The 19,066-nt window shown below is 37.2% G+C and overlaps 1 protein-coding gene across 1 annotated transcript in view; it reads left to right on the plus strand.

Moving 5' to 3' along the window:
• The window catches only part of CHRM3 (cholinergic receptor muscarinic 3), a 193,579-nt gene that overhangs the window by 63,539 nt on the left and 110,974 nt on the right, over positions 1-19,066 (plus strand). The window contains exon 2 of the mRNA XM_054162488.1: positions 2,826-2,928. Coding sequence (XP_054018463.1) covers positions 2,831-2,928 — 98 coding nt within the window. The 5' untranslated portion in view covers positions 2,826-2,830. The remainder of the gene's footprint in view (positions 1-2,825; positions 2,929-19,066) is intronic.

Consider the following 19,066-nt stretch of genomic DNA (forward strand, 5'->3'; position numbering starts at 1 on the left):
CGTCCCAGAAGCAATAAAGGAAGAGTAATGCACTGTGTCCACACACAAAAATGGGTCAAACCGTTGTTTCCCAGTTGCAAAACACAAATCAACCAGCTTTGCATTTTCTTTGATTTTATCCCACATACTTAAGTAGTTAGCAGCTGCAGTTTATAATGTTTCTTACAGGTCCACCCTCACATTAACTATAAACATCTACCTTCAAATGCTTTGTGTCAGTTAACGGCCTTTCTTCCTTTTCTGAAGGAGTCAAATTGAACTGAGGTGGAAAGAGGTATGGGGGTAAAACTTTGACATGGTTGCTTCAAGTAGAGCTTGATGTTGTGCATGAACTGAATTGTCAACTGGGTTTAATTGCTTTCATAAAGAGTAAAGTTTACTAATTTTGCAGCTTGGTTTACAAACAGCACAAACTTATTTGAGGAGTCTTACTTTATCATAAATAAGGGCAGTGAAAGCCAAAGCTCTGAGTCACAGCCTGTTAGGGAAGTAAAGCTGGATTCTTTATAGTAATGGAATGGCATAAAATTAAAATATAGTAGAAAATTACTGGGATGAAATTTCTTTATCAAGAATAGCTTGAAAAACTAATGTAATAATAAAGTCATTTATTACTAACTAAAAACATATTAACTTATTAAGAGGGAAATTATTAAGCATTATAAACATTCCTGGTTTAATTGTCAGAAACTAATTCCTCAACTAAGAGAAGGCTTAGCTAATAAAAAGAGAGTTCCTTTTCAATTGTTTTGCAGTCTTAAAATTTCAAAATAGACTTAAAACTGATTTGGGTCCCAAGGGAGACTTTTTAAAAATTATTTTTCAGTTTTGGTAGTCTGTTTCAGAAATATTTTTAATCCTTTATACTTTCTGTATAAAAATAATTAAATAGTTAATTTCTGAAGAGGTGTTTTCAAGTGTAATCATTGTTGATTCACAGATGAAAGTATGGAAGACTTCCACCAAGGATCTTTAAGCACCTCAAGTAGTAATTGGTGCATGCTGTGCAAATTGTAGTTTTAGTAGATGTGACTGGATTACTGAGGTGTGGATTCACTGGTGCATCACTGGAGTAAAGTACTGAAACCTTGATGACTTGATGCTTGATCACCTGTGTTTCCTCCTGCTGTACTTCCTGTGCATTGTCTGTCTGGGAGGAGGAATGAGCATTTGAGTAGTGGTGAATGGGCATGCTGGAAATGCTTAAGGAAGTGGATTTGGAGTGATGGTCTCTCCTCTAAGCGTTGATCTAGGGGTATCAGAGGGGTATCAGAGGGTATCAGGGGTATCAGAGCCTGCTCTTACAAAAAGGTTTGCCACAATGATGTCTCCAGGTTCCTTTCAGTTAAGAATTGCATGGCACTGTTTGTACAACAAATAATTGTGTATTCCTTCTGTCCTGGCTGTGTTTCATCTGATCTGCACATGTTCTCGCAAATACATTCTCTCTCGTCATCATTTGATGTAAGGGTGTGTTCAGATTTGCTTCCACTGTAATGCATTACTCTTCTTGACTGTGCAGTTAGTGGAGGGAATGGCTGTGTTCCAGGAAAGAGTTTTACCAGAGGAGAGACGTTTGTGATTAATGGCATATCAGAGCCGTGTTAGAAGGGCTGTGTTGGTGTACAGCAAGGTACATGTGTAGTAAATGTGCTTTTTACTTCCATTCTGATAATGAACTGGAAAATAATCTTAGGCTTATTTGTTCATAATCTTAGTCTTGTTGTTGTTATTCTGGGTTTGTTTGGTGGGTTTGGGTTTTTTTCACCTGAGGAACTGAGCATCCAGCATAGTCAATGAGTTCTCTCTGGTCTGCTGCCTCCTTTTTATAACACCTGGGAGTGAAATCCTCTGGCATGTTGATAAAGGCTGAGACACTGAACAAACACATGGAGCATCTGTTATTTAAAATCACTCTTCTGTGTTTAAATTATTCAAAGGGGTCTTGAGGCTTTAGGCTGCTATGACATGCAATAAATGGGGTAATAAAGGCACATGGATCTGCTTGGCACTAATTATATATAATGAAATAGAAAATGGTCGTCAGTAGTTAATCCTCCTACATCTCTGACTTCAGAGAAAAGTGTGATGTTCAAGTTTTCAGTTCTTGGTATTTTTGCTTTGTGTGTAGTTCTGTCAGCTTTTAAAAGCAACAGTATATTAATTGCAGCTGAAAATATAATATATGGAATACATTAGGGAGTTTATTATTCTAGCTTTTTACATTTTTTTTACATGAAAATTTATATTCCAAACCAGCTTTCTATACTGGTTAACTTTAGAGACTGCATATTTTGGAGAAGAAAAAGAAAGACCAGTTCTTAGTTCTGCCTTTGTGTCAAGCTACTCAGGGGTCTGGGAAGGCTCAGCATCCCATCTCTTTCTATGTCTAGAGGTGACAATTTCCAGGCACAAGCCAGCCAAGCTCCCTTGCTGACTCAGCTGCAGGCTTATTTGTGCTGTCTTGGAGAAACTATTCTCTTCACTCCAATTTGATCACTGAGTTTGAAAAAATCATCTGAAAATACTGTGATCATATAGAGCCCTTTGGGGGTAGATGTGAGCAGCCAAAAGGCTTGTCAGTACCATCTTATTACTACTGCTCCAGATCTCTGTGATACATAGATGCTTGACTAATTCTGTTTTCATCTAGGTCTCTAAGATTTAAAAAAAGTAAAAATAAAAAAAATTAATACCATTCAGCAACAGCAAGTATCAGTACTTTTTCTTTTCTCTAGGTCCAAAGGAGTCTTTGTGACAGGTATGTCTGTGCCTCCCCCATGCGTCCATATTCTAATTTAATCATTATTCTGTTTTGTTCACAGCTTACATGCTGACACACTACCAGTTTTGTTTCCAAAAGAGGAGTTCACAGAACTACACAGTGCCTGATTCAACGAGCTGCTTTGATGTTCCTCACTGGACCATGTAGGTAGAATTCAAAGAAATATACATATTATGGGATATCTTTCCAAGTATTCTACATATTGGGAAACAGCTGACTTTTGATGACAGTGCTGACTTGGCAAAGTGAGAGTTTTTTGGAATTTATGGTCTGCAAAATAATTTATTAAGGTCCTCCAACTTTGTGATGTTTTATCATCAATGGACATGCAACTGTGGACCATCATATGTCACCAATGTGATTGGTTTTCTTGCCATATCTAAGTTGTCGTGGATGCTGGCAACACTGTAGTGTCTGTCATTCCTGTAGACGTACCTGTGCTAACTTTAATAGCAGATACAGTGGTGCAAATTTCAGCTCAGGCACAAAACCCAGCAGAGAAGTCAAATAAATTCTCAAGTGGTTGGCAAACCTTGAGCTTCTTGTTGTTACAACTGCACAGCTAACAGAATAAGAACTAGCCAGGGTAAGAGCTTGGATGAATGAACCTTTATACTTGCCTTAAGAAGACTAGAGCAGTATCGTGGTGTTTTTACTCAGGATAAAGATGTTTTCAGGATATTCCAGTTGCACATCTTGTGCTTCTGCACAGGTTTTCACATTTTTAATGAGTTTCAGAAAAAGTAAAAAAATGTAGCTAATATTCCACCTCCAGGATTTCCCCACAGGATAATTCGTCTTGCTACAGCAGAAATGAAAATCCAACAAGTTAAATTTAGTTTCTTGAAAAGTACTTTTTCCCTTCTGGTTTTGATATGCTAACTGGATTTAGTTTCAAGTCATTTCCCTCTGTGAGAGTAAACCTAGGAAAAGAACTAATTGTTCCAATTAAATTGCCAGCATTCATTATCACTTGACTGCTTTCTCCCTTGTATGTTATGCTGTTTTATGTCTCAGTTGCAGTAGCAGTTAAAATAATTTACATGAATCGGTAGGCTGCAGCTTTTGTGTCTGTGTTATAGTTGGTGTTTGTTTTACACTCCTTGCATATTTCTGTAAAAATTCCACCTTAGTTTGCATTTCTAGTTTTGTGGAAATTAATGTAAACATGCATACGTAGGAGTGATTTAGGTGGCTTGTATGTATGCATGCTGGTACACTCTTCTTGCACAGAAAAGAGCTCTCCTCATATACTTAGAGGCTGTGGCACTGACAGTTCATTGTGATTGTTTCTGGAATGTTTTTTGAGATTTCAGCCACTCAGTTCTGTTTGGAGAAAGTTTCTAACCAAATCACCCCAGGAAAGCATTTTCACAGCATACTGACTGAATCTTTATGGCTTTAATAGTAACAACAGTTGTCTCAGATGACTCCTGAAATGATGCTTATATTTGCTTTCATATCTCTAGAGAAGGACATACCAGAACCTCTCTTGGCAGAGTGTTCCAGAGCTCCAGCACCCTCACAGTAAAGAAAAATTTTCTCATGCTGAGATGAAATTTCCTGTGGTTGAGTTTCCATCCATTGTCCCTCATCCTATCACTGGGTATCACTGAAAAGAGACTGGCTTCATCCTCCTGACAGCCATCCTTCAGATATATTGTAGACATTGAAAAGGTCCCCTCTTAGCCTTCTCTTCTCCAAACTAAACAGTCCCAAGTCTCAGTCTTTCCTTGTAAAAGAGATGTTCCTGTCCCTTAATCATCCCAAGTAACAAGTGATAGGATGAGAGGAAATGGCCTCTGGTTGCACCTGGGTGAGTTTAGATTGGATATTAGAAGAAACTTTACTGAAAGGATTGTCAGATGCTGACAGGTGATTAAATACCCATCTCTGGAGCTGTTTAAGAGGCAGAAATGTGGTGATAAGGGATGTGGTTTAGCACCAGAGTTGGTAAAGTTAAATCATGTCTGGGCTCAATGATCTAATTTGGAGTGGGACAGGTTGCTCTATTGCTCCAAAAGGGGCAAAAGAATAACGGTCACACAAATGGAATGGATAGTAATGAAAAATATAAATGGAAAAGCAATTCATATACTACAAAAACTACAAAGCATAGTGGTGAACATATGAAAATAACGCAAAGTTCCTTTACACCAGACCAAAAAAACCCAACACTCCCCTTCTCCCCACCTGCGGGTCGCCAAAAACCCCAGGGTTCTTTCTTCTCTTTCTTCCCCACCCATTGCTAGGCTGGTTTCAGGCTGGCCAGGCCTGAACTGCCCTTCCCTTTTTACCCTGGCATTAGATCTGAACCTAATTGTGCAGGGACAAAAAAGTTACTCAGGCCAAAGAGGCCTGGGGTACTTCCCCATCATTACCAGATAAGGGAACATCTGTCTCCTACAAGAGCAGAGAGGGAAGAAAGAGAAAGGCAGTAACTTTGCAGCCGGATTTGTAAGGGTGCAGGATTTATGGGTAGAAATACACTATTTCCTCTGTCCACCCACTGGGCTGGACACTTGATACTGGAGGTCTCAGCTCTGGCTTCTTTTTTGGAGACACCCAGCCTGACCAGCCACACAATTCTATGATTATTTCAGGAGATGCATCACAGCTCACATCATTATATATCTATAGCTGGTATGTTGACTTAATGGTTCATCCATTAGGATAGCATACTATCATGCTTTAAAAGATGATTAATGTCCAAAGTTGCTTTTCCAGAGATGATTTCCTCTTTTCCTGTAGTTACATAAATGGGTCTATGCAGTACCTTTTGATGATGAGAACGCACAAACTGGGGTTCAATTTATTCATTCATAGTTGCTTAGTTATTTGTAAATAGATTATTCTAATCACTTGGAGGAAAAAAAGGTGACACTAACTGGTGATTTGTCATTTGCAACCTGAAAGAAATTTACTTTTTGTAGTATTTTATTTTTTTAAGGATTTATGATTTAAATGAAAGATAGAAATATTTCCATATTTAAATATACAAAATATAATAACTCTCAGCTGATACTCCCTCTGTGGTATAATGCAAACAATTATTTTTTCATTATATGCATTAAAAACTAAAGTGAAATGGTTATGGCTGGGTTCCATTTCTTCTGGAAAAAAACCAACAAACCACCCAAAAACTAAAACAAAAAACAAAGACCTTTCAATACCTTTTTTTTTTTTTTTTTCAGAGGGAAGACTATTAGGTTTTAGAATTACAAATGTCTATTTCCTCTGGTGTTTTAAAAGAGTCTTGGATTTTCTTGTCATGTACTTCACCAGACTGATTGTGTTTAACTTGTGAGGGTTGACTAGTTTGCAGCAGTAGGTGGTATGTGAGACACAGGCACAGGATGAGCTTGATTTCCATAACCACTTCAAAGGAAATACATTATGAATAAAATACATTTCTCTGGGGGCTTTCAAAACCATTCTGTTTATAATTTAAATTACATTAAGCTGTATAAAATAGTACAGTAAAACACTCAAGGGAAAAATACTTCATTTAAGTTTTAACATTACATTACTTTCATTAATTGAAAGCATTTTACTCTTTCTATTATAGGGTTTTTTTCATTTACTATATTAATTTAAAGTATTGTCATTATAACAGGAGTCATCCTTTTATGTTCCATGCCCTTCTGTTCAATCAATCACTATAGTTATATTTTCTTGCCTTCCTTCATTACTCGTTGCTTTATTCCTGGTGACTAACCTTCTGAGCATCAGTGTGTGCCTGAAGGTTACTGTTGCTGTGTTATGCATGTTCCACTTAATCAAACTCATACACAAACTCAGCCTGAATCAAAAACAGTGTGAGGCTTTCTTCCACTGGAATATTTTAGAATCCGCTTGTCCAAACCATGAAGCTTACTCTTCCAGGATGCTTGCAGGGACAACTGTTGAGCAGGGGCTGCTACACAGGCAAGAGAATCCATTAGTCTCACTATGGCTGTACTCATGTGCATGTGTGTGCATTTTATGTATCTACAGATTTAAGGTCATACATGTTTGTGCATGTGTGTGCACGTGATTTACTGGTATATGGCTTCCTTTCTTTTCTTGCTATAGATTTATACCTATTCAGTTTCATTTGGAATCTGATGGGATATTCTACTTTAAGTCACATGAAGATAATATGACTTCCAGAAGAGGGAAAATATTGGAAAACTGCAGTAAACTAATTGCGAGGGTGATTTATTCCACATTCATTTTTCACCTTGTGACAAGAGACCATACAGGCTGAACTAAATCAAGTTATAGTTCTTAACAGCATGGAAGACAGTAAATCTGTCGTGCCAGCCTCCTCTAATATTGACAGCTTTGCAATATAGATTTCTGTAGAAAAGTCTAAGCAAGTATAAGCTTGCAGAAGGTGAAACAGGTTGTATAAATAGAAGCAGGCCAGTTCGGTATTTAATACTTATTCCCACTTTACTTTAGAGTCAGCTTTAAACCACTACTAACATCAAATTAATCCACATTTAAGGTCTAAAGAAAACTTTGTGTTACATAGAAATTAATTTCAAGTGATTAAAATTGTTTTACCATGGTAAAATAAATCTTCATAGCTTAAATATTAAGAATATTGAAACATAAAAAAAAGAAAGAAGCCAAACACAGATTTTCCTCTACTATGTAAAATGTTTGCTATTTTTAAAAGAGCACATTCAAAAGGCAATAGTAATTAAAATTAACACTGGATCGAATAAAAACTTTGTTGGTCTGAGAGTTTCATGTTAGACTGAATAGACCTTGGGGGGCAAAGAGGTAGTACAAAATACTCAAACTTGTATGTATTTTTCATTGACTCAGAACCTTAAGGTTTTATGAAAAAAGTAGTCACTTAGTCACAAAAGTCTAAAGAAATTACTTCCTCAGTGTATTTTCTAAGATTTTAATTCAGGCTTACTTAAGTTATGGTTTCATTGTATATCCTTAGGAAAAATTTGTTGTTCCTTTCTATGATTCTTTTAGTTTCTCCTCCAGTATTATTTGCCTGTGTTTTCAAAGTAGCTTTCGTTCCTACTATAAACAGTCAGCATGTAGTTAAATAATAGATGTAACAGACTCTAAAGGAACACCAAATTTAATATACTGTGGCGAATATGAATTGATCTGAGTTTTTCTGTTGCTTTAAACTTTCTCCAAAGTGGGTACTAGAGGATGAAAAGCAAAGTTTTGACGCACAAATTGTCAGTCGCATATGTATTAAATGGATATAATGTCTGTCTTCAAAAGTACTAAGCCAGGTTTTTAGGCTGTGTTACTTTGAATAATTTTTGAAAGTATGCATTCACTTCTGAAACATTAGTGGACATTACATAGTAAAGGTCCCTGAGGAAAGAAACAACAGGTGTTTCATGTCAGTCATTTTTCTTTCATGTGAAGAACATCAAGTTGAATATTGGTTGCAAGACACTGTCTTGTTTTATTCCTTTTGCCATGGAAAATACTTTGCCTTGTATACCAAGATACTATCTACTGAATCCTGGGTAGAGGATATGGACTCTGAAATTTCTGATTTTATTTTTTTTTTCCCCCAAGCCAGTGATTCTTTGATGAGCTTCATTTCTTCTTTCTTCACAGTGCATTCATTTTGAGTGATTTCATTTCCTCTAAATAGCAGCCAAGGTTGACTAATTATTGTTATCCATTATCTGTATGCATCTGTCTTTTTGGGACTATTTGGATGACATGACTTAAAACTCAGTCAGGATTAAGAAAGATTTAAAGTACTCACAAATCCAGTTTCTTAATACTCTTCTTTTTAAATTGGCAAAACTGCAGAAACCTAATGACTACCAATCCGTGCATCCCTTTTTCTGCCTAGCCAACATGTTTTGAATTAACAGGAGCTCTATTAGCAATTTTTTTGTTATCTATAATTGCTGAAGAGGCCTTTGGGACAAGCTGTTCCAAATAGCTACCAAAAATATATAGGGTTGTGTAACGCATTAGATGTTATTAAATGCTTAAATTAGATCCCTAGTGAACACATGTGCAATCATTATTACTTGTAATATGGATCCACGGTTTTAACTCTAAAAATTTAAGTGCAAGCTCTTGTAGTAACTACAGTCATTAATTTGTTCAGACAGTTTCTCCATAGGTACAGGAACTTTTTTGAGGTGGTCAGTGATTACTGGGATATTTGCTGAGGCTTCTGCCTCTTTTTAAAGATAGTTTTGAGGTTTGGTTTGGTTTGATTTGGTCTAGGGGGCTTTTTTGGTTTTGGTTTGGTTTGGTTTCCTTGTTTTGTTGCTTGAGTTTTTTTTAATTATCTCAGTGAGTCTGATTAGCTTTCAGCCATTTAAAGAAATGAAAAGAGCAAATCTTGAACTGTGTAGAAATGCCTGTATTCTTCTGGGTCCTTTCTGTTAACACTGCATGCAGAGTAGAACAATTCTACAGAAGAGTTTCTATCACGAACTAAAATAGACAGTCAAGGAAATAGAGCTTCAAAAACCTTCAAGACAAGAAGGTAGAGAGCTGCCTTGAAAAGAGAAATATCTTTAGAAAAATCATCTCAAGTTGCTAGGACTTATTTCTAAAGGGAAAAAAAACCACAGAGAAAAGATGTTATATTTAACAACATACAAGGGAGATAGGACTTCATCATCTAAAAGTGCTGTGGAGGACCCCTAAATGCGAAGCTACACAGAATTTAATCTAGCCCTGAAAAATGAAAGCATGAGACCAATCTGCCGGAATTGAAGCCTCTGTTTCCAGGGAGTCTAGGTGTTTCTCTGTTAGTGATTAGATCTCAAAGTTACTTTCTCTGGCTATATATTGCTTTAAACCATTGCTTTAAACAATTGTATGCCTCCATTACTTCAGTGCAAGAGGTTTGTGGGTCGAGTATTTCAGAAAAACACTGTTCTTGACTGGTTTATTCTTGCTCAGTCCTATTTTATTTAGGATACTTGCAGCACAAATGTATAATATGGCTTGGATTTTCCAGTTCTGTTTCTAGTGTAAAGATGACAAAATGTAGATATATATATTTCTTACATACCAGATTTTTAAAGGATCCCTGCAGATCAAGCCAAAGGGATTCCTGTCCTTATCTATGTATTTATATAGGTATGTATTTGTTTTGTTACGTTTACCCTCATGCCCTCCATGTCTGTGAAGTTCAAATAGGCATACAATAATGGACTTAGAGAAAAACAGCTGACTGCTTATGGTCTTGACTGCTCATGGTCTCCTATTATCAGTTAAAAAAGACCAGGTTTTTGTATGGCATTTCTGGAAGTATCTAAAGGAGGTTAAACTTGCAGCAAGAAGTTTTACGTAGTTTTTTAGTATAAAATAAATTATTTTTGAGCGTTTCCTGATCCAGAATACCAAACTTACTAGATGTTAATAACGGTTGTAAACTCAGCTAAGAGAGGGTTGGGTCAGAGAGAAATATGTGATTTTTGAGCTTTGTGATGGTGAGAGGGACATGAACTCAAGATTTTTCTGCCCCACTTCCAGTAAGCTGAGTATCAGTAGCAGCAGTATTAGACTGGGAAAAGTTCATTTCTCACCTATGTGCAGATGTGTGAAAAACAGGGTGGTCAGCATAGCCTACCTTACCTATTTTTCATCCAAAACAAACAAGTACATTATGGATGCAAGCATCCTTCATGTGTGCAAACATCTTTTAGAAAAATGTGGGCATCTGGCTGACAGGGACTGCATGGGCTTATAGACCAAGGAAACACTTATATGAGACTGTTAATCTCATAATAGTACAGGTGACTTATAGCTTCAGTTTCTGATAATAAATGGATAGTAAGCATGGATAAACTGTGTGAGACTGCCAGCTCTGTAAGATCTCAGTAGACAAAGACTTGATCACAGCTGTCTGAAGGCAAGCAAGACTCTCTTTATCCACAGGTACAGATGTATCAAGGTATCAGTTGCAATGCTTAGCCCTCCACAGAGCGATATGACAGGTGGGCAGCAATGGATATGATCTAAATTTCAATATAATTTTCAAGATGTATAACTAGTTGTGATAGATCAGCATTGCAAGGAAGAAATTCTACAAAATCAACACAATGGACATGTGATCTGTTCCACGTATGACTTCTTAGAGCAGACTGTGTTAGAGCAAGCTGGCAGGTTTATACAAGGGATAAGGTTGCTGTAGCACAAAAATTGTATGATGTGAAAGTACAGCTGTCTAATGCCAATATGATTTAATTATTCCATTTTAATAGTTGAAAGCTAAATTATGCTCTAATGTTCTTCAAAAGCTACTAGTATAAAAAAAATCTTCAGTAACAATACTATGCTCAGGCTTCTTCCTGACCTCTACAGTCAGGATCAGTCATTCTAAGTGTATGATTTATTTATTTTTATAATGAACTATTTCCTGTTACAAAGGCTGAAACAGGAAAGCAGTAGAACATACACTGAAACTCATAATCAGAGATTGTTTAGAGACTTTTCTATATTTGGAACATAATACACCCTCTTATCTAGTAGGCCGTAAGGTCTGCAAACACAAAGCACTTCTTGTTTTATAGTGGATATATTGATTGCTTGCTAGATGCTGTTCTCCATCACTTTTAATGCTATCCTCCCCACAGCCATATTGTAGTGTCTTTTGGATACAAATTGATCCCTTACTCCATATGCAGAGACATTTGGTGCTGTGTTTCATTGTGGAATGGGTTACCTAAGGCCTTCACACAGGGTGAAAAGTGTTGAGGCAAGTCTGTGCTTGTTATTTTTTTCTTGTGGGAACTCATTCCTCATGTTCTGATTAATTTTTAGGAAAACTCTCTACTTCCCAGGTGAACAGTATCCCTGTATAAATTTGTATCATGCCAGAAAGGTGAAGTCATAGGCTTGTGAAAATACAAAGTCCCTAGAGGACAATTTGAATATCACTACCAGATCAATCAGCCTGAACAATGTATTGACAAAATGTAATCATGTCCAATAAGTAACACTGCCATTAGTGTTTGTGATGGTTTTGTTATGCGGCTGAAAAGATCATGTGGTATTCTTTTCTATTCACTATTACATGCCATGTAACACTGAAGTTCTCTCTTTTGTTCTGCATAAAGTTTCCTTCAAAAAGCAGGCTTTTCTTCAAAAACAAAGCTTCTGCTATCCTATCTATTCCTTCCTAGTCTTTCCAAATAGGAATAAATTAAGGGAATTTATCAAAGTGGAAAAGCTTCATGAAACTAGTGAGCAAACAGGTTAACTCACACTGAGCTCAGTTGCTTCTCATGAGCATGCAAGAGGGAGATAGTGCAGTAGTTTTAGGCTGTACCTTTAAAATTTTCCACACATCTTGAACAGAAAGTGATAAAATGTAAATAAATCACTATTGGGCATAAAAAGGAAAATGATAAGTTCTAAACAATCCCACTGGATAGATAACAGACATAAAATTTAGATCTGTAAACTTTTTTCTCTTTGGCTTCCTTGCACTGGGAGACATTAACTTGCTTCTGCTGGCTCTTTGCTGGCCTTGGCTGCATTGCTTTGTTTTGGCTGTCTAACAAAACGATTCTCTGCTCTTTTCTCTTGTCCCTCTGTATCCAGAAGGTTAAGGAAGGGGACAGGGGGGGAAGCTGTTGCTGGCTACCCTGTTTTCATGGCCAGGGGGATTCTTGTGCTGTTTATAAATTGTAAATGCCTATAAATATTATAAAGACTGTTTATATTGTACATATTCATCGCATTTCATTGTAGATTGTAGTTTTGCTTGTAAATACAGCTTCATTTGCTCTCAACTGGACTGGTCTGGCAATTCAATATTTGGGGGAATTTTCAACTCACCAGAGATAGTTTGAATGAAGGAATGGCTATCACACAATGAGAGGCATCAGAAATCTCCACCCTACTCAAGATTTCTTACATGTCTAGGAAAAATCTCTGATATACTAGAAATGCTGCTGCCACTCACCCAGACATTAGGAAGCCATTTTCCACTGTATTTTAACCTTTGATGAGTTAGGAAAGGAATATAGTGCTTATAAAACCCAGAGAATTTACATTTATATCAGTTCTATTTCTTGCTGTTGTTTTTGGAGCCAGGTCACCTTTTAAATAAGCAAAATACTAATTCTGGCTTTCCATTTCTTGAACATGAAACAAAGTCCAAAAAGAACCTTCATAAAAGCATCATCAACATGGTATCATAGTTGTATCTTGTGAATCTGCACAACACTTTTAGTCAATCCTTAAGCCAAAAGACTATTGCCATCTCTTGACCTCAGCCTTGAAAGTTCGGGTAAGCAAAATAAGCTTCCTTCTATCTCTTCCTTACTTTCATCTTTCAAACTTTATCACCTGTAGTTGAGGGTCTTTGAACTTACTGTCAATCAATTACTATTCATTACCTACTTAGGAAATCTTTGATTGTACCTATACTTTTCACAGGTGCTACCAAAGAAATCTTAATGTACTGTGTTTCAGACGTATCTGAGGCTTCATACCTTCAAATGCTAGGAATCTGTAATGAAACATTATTCAGCATATATGTGTATACAGATTTATATTTTTCACATAAAGGAGAAAACCATTATGAACAATTTTAATTCTACGTAGGCAGTGTAGCTAGTGAGTGGATGGTGGCATTGTCGGAAAAAGTGGGAACTACTTGGTTTCAGTGAAATTTTCTGGGAGACACCAGTAGGAGGGTGGGAGTACAAATTCAGAAAGTGCTGACAGGAATAAGAAAAAGTTAGCCTGCTATAGAAAAAAAAAACAAAAACAAAAACAACCAACATTTGCTTAAAACACTCACACTGGGGTGGTTTGGACTGGAGAAGAGGGCTTCAGGGAGACCTTAATGTGTTGTTTCAATATTTAAAGGGCGTTTATAAGAAAGATGGAGGGAGACATTTTACAAGGTCATACAGTGACAGACCAAGAGGTAGCAGTTTTAAATTAAAAGAGGGTAGATTTAGGTTGGATATCAGGAAGACATTTTTTTTACTATATAAGGAATGGTGAGGTACTGGAACAGGTTACTGTGGTGATTTGGCCCTGGCTGTGGGCCAAATGCCCACCAAAGCTGCTCTATTACTTCCCTTCTTAGATGAACAGGGAAGAGGGGAAAACATAACAAAAGGCCCATAAAAAGATAGAAGCAATTTCAATAATGCAAAGCAAAAGCAAAGGCTGCATATGGAAGCAAGAACAAATAGAAATGTTATTCTCTACTTCCCAACAAGCAGATGATGTTTTGGTCAGTCCTGGGAAGCAGGGCTTCAATACACATAGCAGAGGGCACATGTACACAGAGGGCAGGCACCAGCTATTAGCTTATATATCTGAGATGATATCTTATGGCATGGAGTACCTCTTTGGTCAGTTTGGTTCAGCTTGCCTGGCTATTTTCCCTCTGAAGATCTTGCCCACCCCTCAATGTACTCTTGGGGCAGGGAAGTGTTGGAAAAGCACAGCCTAGGTGCTCGGCTCAGCAGTAGCCAAAACACTGGTGTATCATCAACACCCAGCTACAACACTGCAAAACACAGCACTGGAAAGATACTCTGGCAAGAATTAACTACATCTCAGCCAAACCCAATAGAGTTGCCCAGAGAACTTGTGGATGTCTTATCCCTGGAGTGTTCAAGGCCAGGTTGGATGGGGCTTTGAGCAACCTAGTGAAAGATGTCCCTGCCTTTGGCAAGGGGTGTGGACTACATAACCTTTAAAAGTCTCTTCCAACCCAAACCATCCTGTGATTCTATTCAGGAGACTGCCTGTGCTTTAAACCAGTCAAGCAGAGAATGAGAATCAGTATTTCCGTACTGTCATGTAAAAATTCAATTCAGAATCAACCAGGTTGGAAGCAACCTCAGAGATCATCAAGTCCAACCTATTACCTCACACCTCATGACAACCATGTTCTCTCAGATATTTGGTTTTAGAATGTGAGGACATTTTCCAATAAGATCTATGGGAGTGTGTATTTTTATTTTCAAAGATGGTGTCAGCACAGGAAAGAATATTTCACATTATTTTCCCATGTTTCTGATTTGAAGAGTCAACACAGTAATACCTTTTTATGAACTCTTAGAGAACACCAGAGAATGTTGAGTCATATACTCTCTTACAAGGACAGACTGAGGGATCTGGGGCTCTTTAATTTGGAGAGGAGGAGACTAAGGGGTAACCTCATTAATGTTTATAAATATGTAAAGGGTGAGTGCCAAGAGGATGGAGTCAGGCTCTTCTTGGTGATGCCAAGGACAAGGGGCAATGGGTGGAAGTTGAGGCATAGGAAGTTCCATGGAAACATAAACATGAGAACACTTTTTTATTTTTTACTTTGAGAGTGATGGAATACTGAAACAGGCTGCCCAGGGGGGTTGTGGAGTCTTATTCTCTGGAGATACTCAAAACCCACCTGGATGTGTTCCTGTGTGACCTGGTATAGGTGATCCTGCTCTGGTGGGGGGGTGAGTAGATTATCTTTTGAGGTCCCTTTCCACCCCTAACATTCTGTGATTCTGTGATATACTTCTACATTTGCTTGTATTACCCTAATTCTGCTTAAGAGATCTGTTCTTAGACTTGTGTAATGATTTTCACCTGCATCCCATTTTATCTTCTGGGAGAATCATTGTAATCACCAGTGTGCTTTATCCCCAGGCTAAGGTAATTTTCATAGATGCTTTGTGAGTTCTTAATACAAAATTATATCTTCCTGTTACTCTGTTTCTGAGTCATTTTGTACATTTTCATGGACCAAGGATGCTGTACGCAGATAATGTGGTGAAATCCCCTAATGTGCTAAGGTTTTAAACTCAAGACCTTCACTGAAATTTTCAGAGGTGGGCGTGAGATAAAGTTTTAAGTCTGCATTATTATGCCCATCTAAAGCACAGATATTCCTATTACACTAGGAAAAAAACCCACAAAAATACCAGTGGCTGTGTTTCAAACATATCTTAGCATTTCATATCTTTTCTGTTTCTGTTCCTACTTTTGTCTTTCACCTTTGTAATGTAGATATACTAAATGGATTAGCCTGTGCTGACTACAACTGAAAACCTTCACAAAGGGGAAATTATGTATCTGGAGCTCTGTGAAGAATATTGATATCCTGCTGCAGCAAATATTTTCAGCCTTATTTTCCATCGTTTCAGATCTGTCAGCCACAGAGATGACTGGCAAATAAAGTTAGCACAGTTATTGCTATCTTATTCCCAAGTCACTACCCTTTTAAAAGAAATCTTATATACAGTAACCTACCCCAACTTCAATACTTTATGTGAGACAGGGACCAAAAGAAAAAAGTAAAAATATGGGGGGGATGAGAGAGGAGGGAAGGAGGGGAAGGGGGAGAAAGGAAGGGTGGGGGCTTGGTGGTAAAAAAAAATTAAAAGGAAATAATGAGCAAGAGGCCTGGGACTGTGAAGAAGTTTGCCTCTTAATCTTTAAGACTTTTTAAAAATATAAATAGAACTATTTGAAACATTGTCAGATTCTATCTTTCTATGCTTGCATAGATGTGCCAGGAGCAAGAGGACAGTTCCTCCAGGCTAGTTATACCAGTGATTAGATTAGCCTATCACATACTTTGCTTTCCAGATTAATTTCCCATGTGATTTTTCAACTAATTTAGATAACAGTTAAACTATTTTTGTAGACTTTTTGAACCATGACTGTGAATTTTTTTCCTAAATAATACATTATGCCAGCACCTAATCAAAGTAGCTGAACCAAGGACTGATCCAATGACCAATTTTGGAGGAGTAAAAAAGAAAGTGAGGAACTGTCTTGGTTTCCCCCCAGCTTAGCATAAACAGGTGCTGAAAATGCTGAAGTTCTGATATTTTGGGCAGCATAACCTCTTCCAGACATTGAGGAACTGAAGAAAACTCAAGTTTTACTGTATACCAAGCCAGAACCCCCAGAGAAAGCTAAATTCCAGCTCATTCTTGATTTACACTTTATCTGCCCATCCATTTATATCTCCTCTGAGCAGTACATGTTTCCATTTCTTTTGGTCCTGAATGAACATGACTGGCTTGGGTTCTCCTTGCTGCCATTGACCTCTTCAGGAATTAAACCTCTTCAGGAATTAATGTTTTTGAGGGTCTGAAGTAAAATATCCAAAAGGAGAACAGCTATAGTGGGAACTAGGTCTCCAAGTCATGGGGCAACTGGGACAGTTAGGATAAACCTATGATTCTAAATAAGTTCACAGTTTAAAATGACAGTGATCTATGTTACCAGGAAAAAAAAAATAATCCACTTTGCTTTCATATTATTTTGAATTCTTGGTTTATTTCTTGTCTTTTGTAGCTAGCCACTATTTAATATTGTTTGCCTTTATGCTTGTATTACACTAATTTTGTTATAATTTACTAATGAATGGTATTTGCAAATTTGCAGTAATAGTCATTAATGGGAAACAATGGGAAGAAATAACTTAATGTGTGACAACATAATCATCTGTAGGTCACAGGAGTAGATATATTATATATGCTAAATTCCAAAACAAAGCTTGGTTTCCAAGGCTTCAGCTCAAAGTAAAATTGTCCATTGTGGGATTTTTGGAGTAATTGTGTCCTACACATGAAACTCTAAAGATCTGGACTCTACAAAGCTGTGGAAGAAACTTAGTGACACTTTGCTGCAAACTGAAATAGCTACAGTTTACACATATCTAGTATTTTTCATCAAAGTAAAAATATCCAACTCAATGCCTAGTAGTCTAATGCAGCACAGCATATCTTTTGTTCCTGTCAAATAGTTCTGTCATGCAGGTGACTCTTCCGTTTCCTGCACTAAAGTATGGCTTTTGAATTATTATTAGTTATTTAGGCAAAAAGTGGTTATGAATTTTGTTTGTGGGGGTTTTGTTTGTTGGTTTTGGTTTTCTTAAAATCCACAATAACCTACTAAAAAACAGAATTAACTATAATATTTCACAAGAGTAAACTATGCATTTCCATCTCTAAAGAAACTGTCAAGACTGGTGAAAGGCTGCTGTTGTCATTTTGTTGCAGCTGTGTCTTTGAATATTGACGTATCTTTCATAGGTCCAAGGGAAAGAGAGCAATTCTTCCATCCTGCCACCTGCAAATACATCTGAAGAGGGCCATAAACTCCTGTTATGTTGTAAGGTCTGAAGTAAGAATGTAAGGGACATCTGCTGGTACTGCAGATGACTGCTGAGCTAGAAAATGCCTAAAGCCAGCTTTCAGGGGTTATTGGGACATCTGGTTCCTAGTCTTGTGGTCAGAGTTGTTCATTAATTCAATAATTCCCTGCCATGTTCTTTGTGTGAAGCTCCATGGAGGAATGAAAACTACTTAGGAGAGCCTCAGAGACAGTACTGAGAATAAGAGTGGCCTCCCAGGAAGTGCCATCCGCTCAGGAAATAATTGCAGTCAGCAATGTCACTGCATAGGTGAGGACATCCTTACATTTGATCTTTGCTTAGAGATGAATTGGTTCCATTTTCCCAAGCTTTCTGGTTGATGTTTAAGGTAAATAAAAGAATGAGAACATTGATACAGATTATATCCAAAATTAATCTCAAAGATTAATTTACAGTTTTTTAATTACAAGTGTTTACTTTTTGGCTTTCAGTTAGCAAGTTGAAGTGAACACAGTGGTATCATGAGAAGTCTTGTAAAATGTATATCAATCTGTTTTCAAAACAGGTCATGGAGTTTTTATCTATCAGACTATGATAAATTGATAGCTATATCTATAATGTGGTCACTCACAGTAATGTGTTTCATATAAACATCTCACACCTGGCTTAGAATTGCTGGATCTGGGATAATTTAGAGAGTTCAGATCTAGTTAACAGCCTACATATCTAGCCTACTTTTCAGACAGGGTGTGGAGTCAGTGTGTTAAATGACCTTGGGCTTTGTGTTGCCACAGCCATCATTAACCTTCAGTATCATCAAATTAAAGTCTCTTTGCCCATGTAACTATTAAAGCTTCTAGAGTTTTAGTTGAACAGGGAATATGAAATGAACTGTCAGGACTGATTTGCATTCATTTTATGGAGCATCTGTGCTCAGTATTTCACTGATGGATTTTGGCCAAGTGGAATTGGGCAGCTACTGTTCATATTTGACATAAGAACTGGAAAATATATGAAATACTTTTGCATATCTTTGTTAATCTCAAATTTTATAGCTATACCTCAAGTCTCGAGTCTTTAGCGTGGTAATACTCTGGATTCCTTTTGGCCATATTGAATTTGAAATTATGTTGATTATTCTGCAGTTTCTCAATCCATGGAAGTATTTGCAGGCATTTTTAATCCTTTCTTTGGCTCAG

The sequence above is a fragment of the Dryobates pubescens genome, chromosome 6 (assembly GCF_014839835.1).
Source record: "Dryobates pubescens isolate bDryPub1 chromosome 6, bDryPub1.pri, whole genome shotgun sequence".
NCBI lineage: Eukaryota > Metazoa > Chordata > Aves > Piciformes > Picidae > Dryobates > Dryobates pubescens.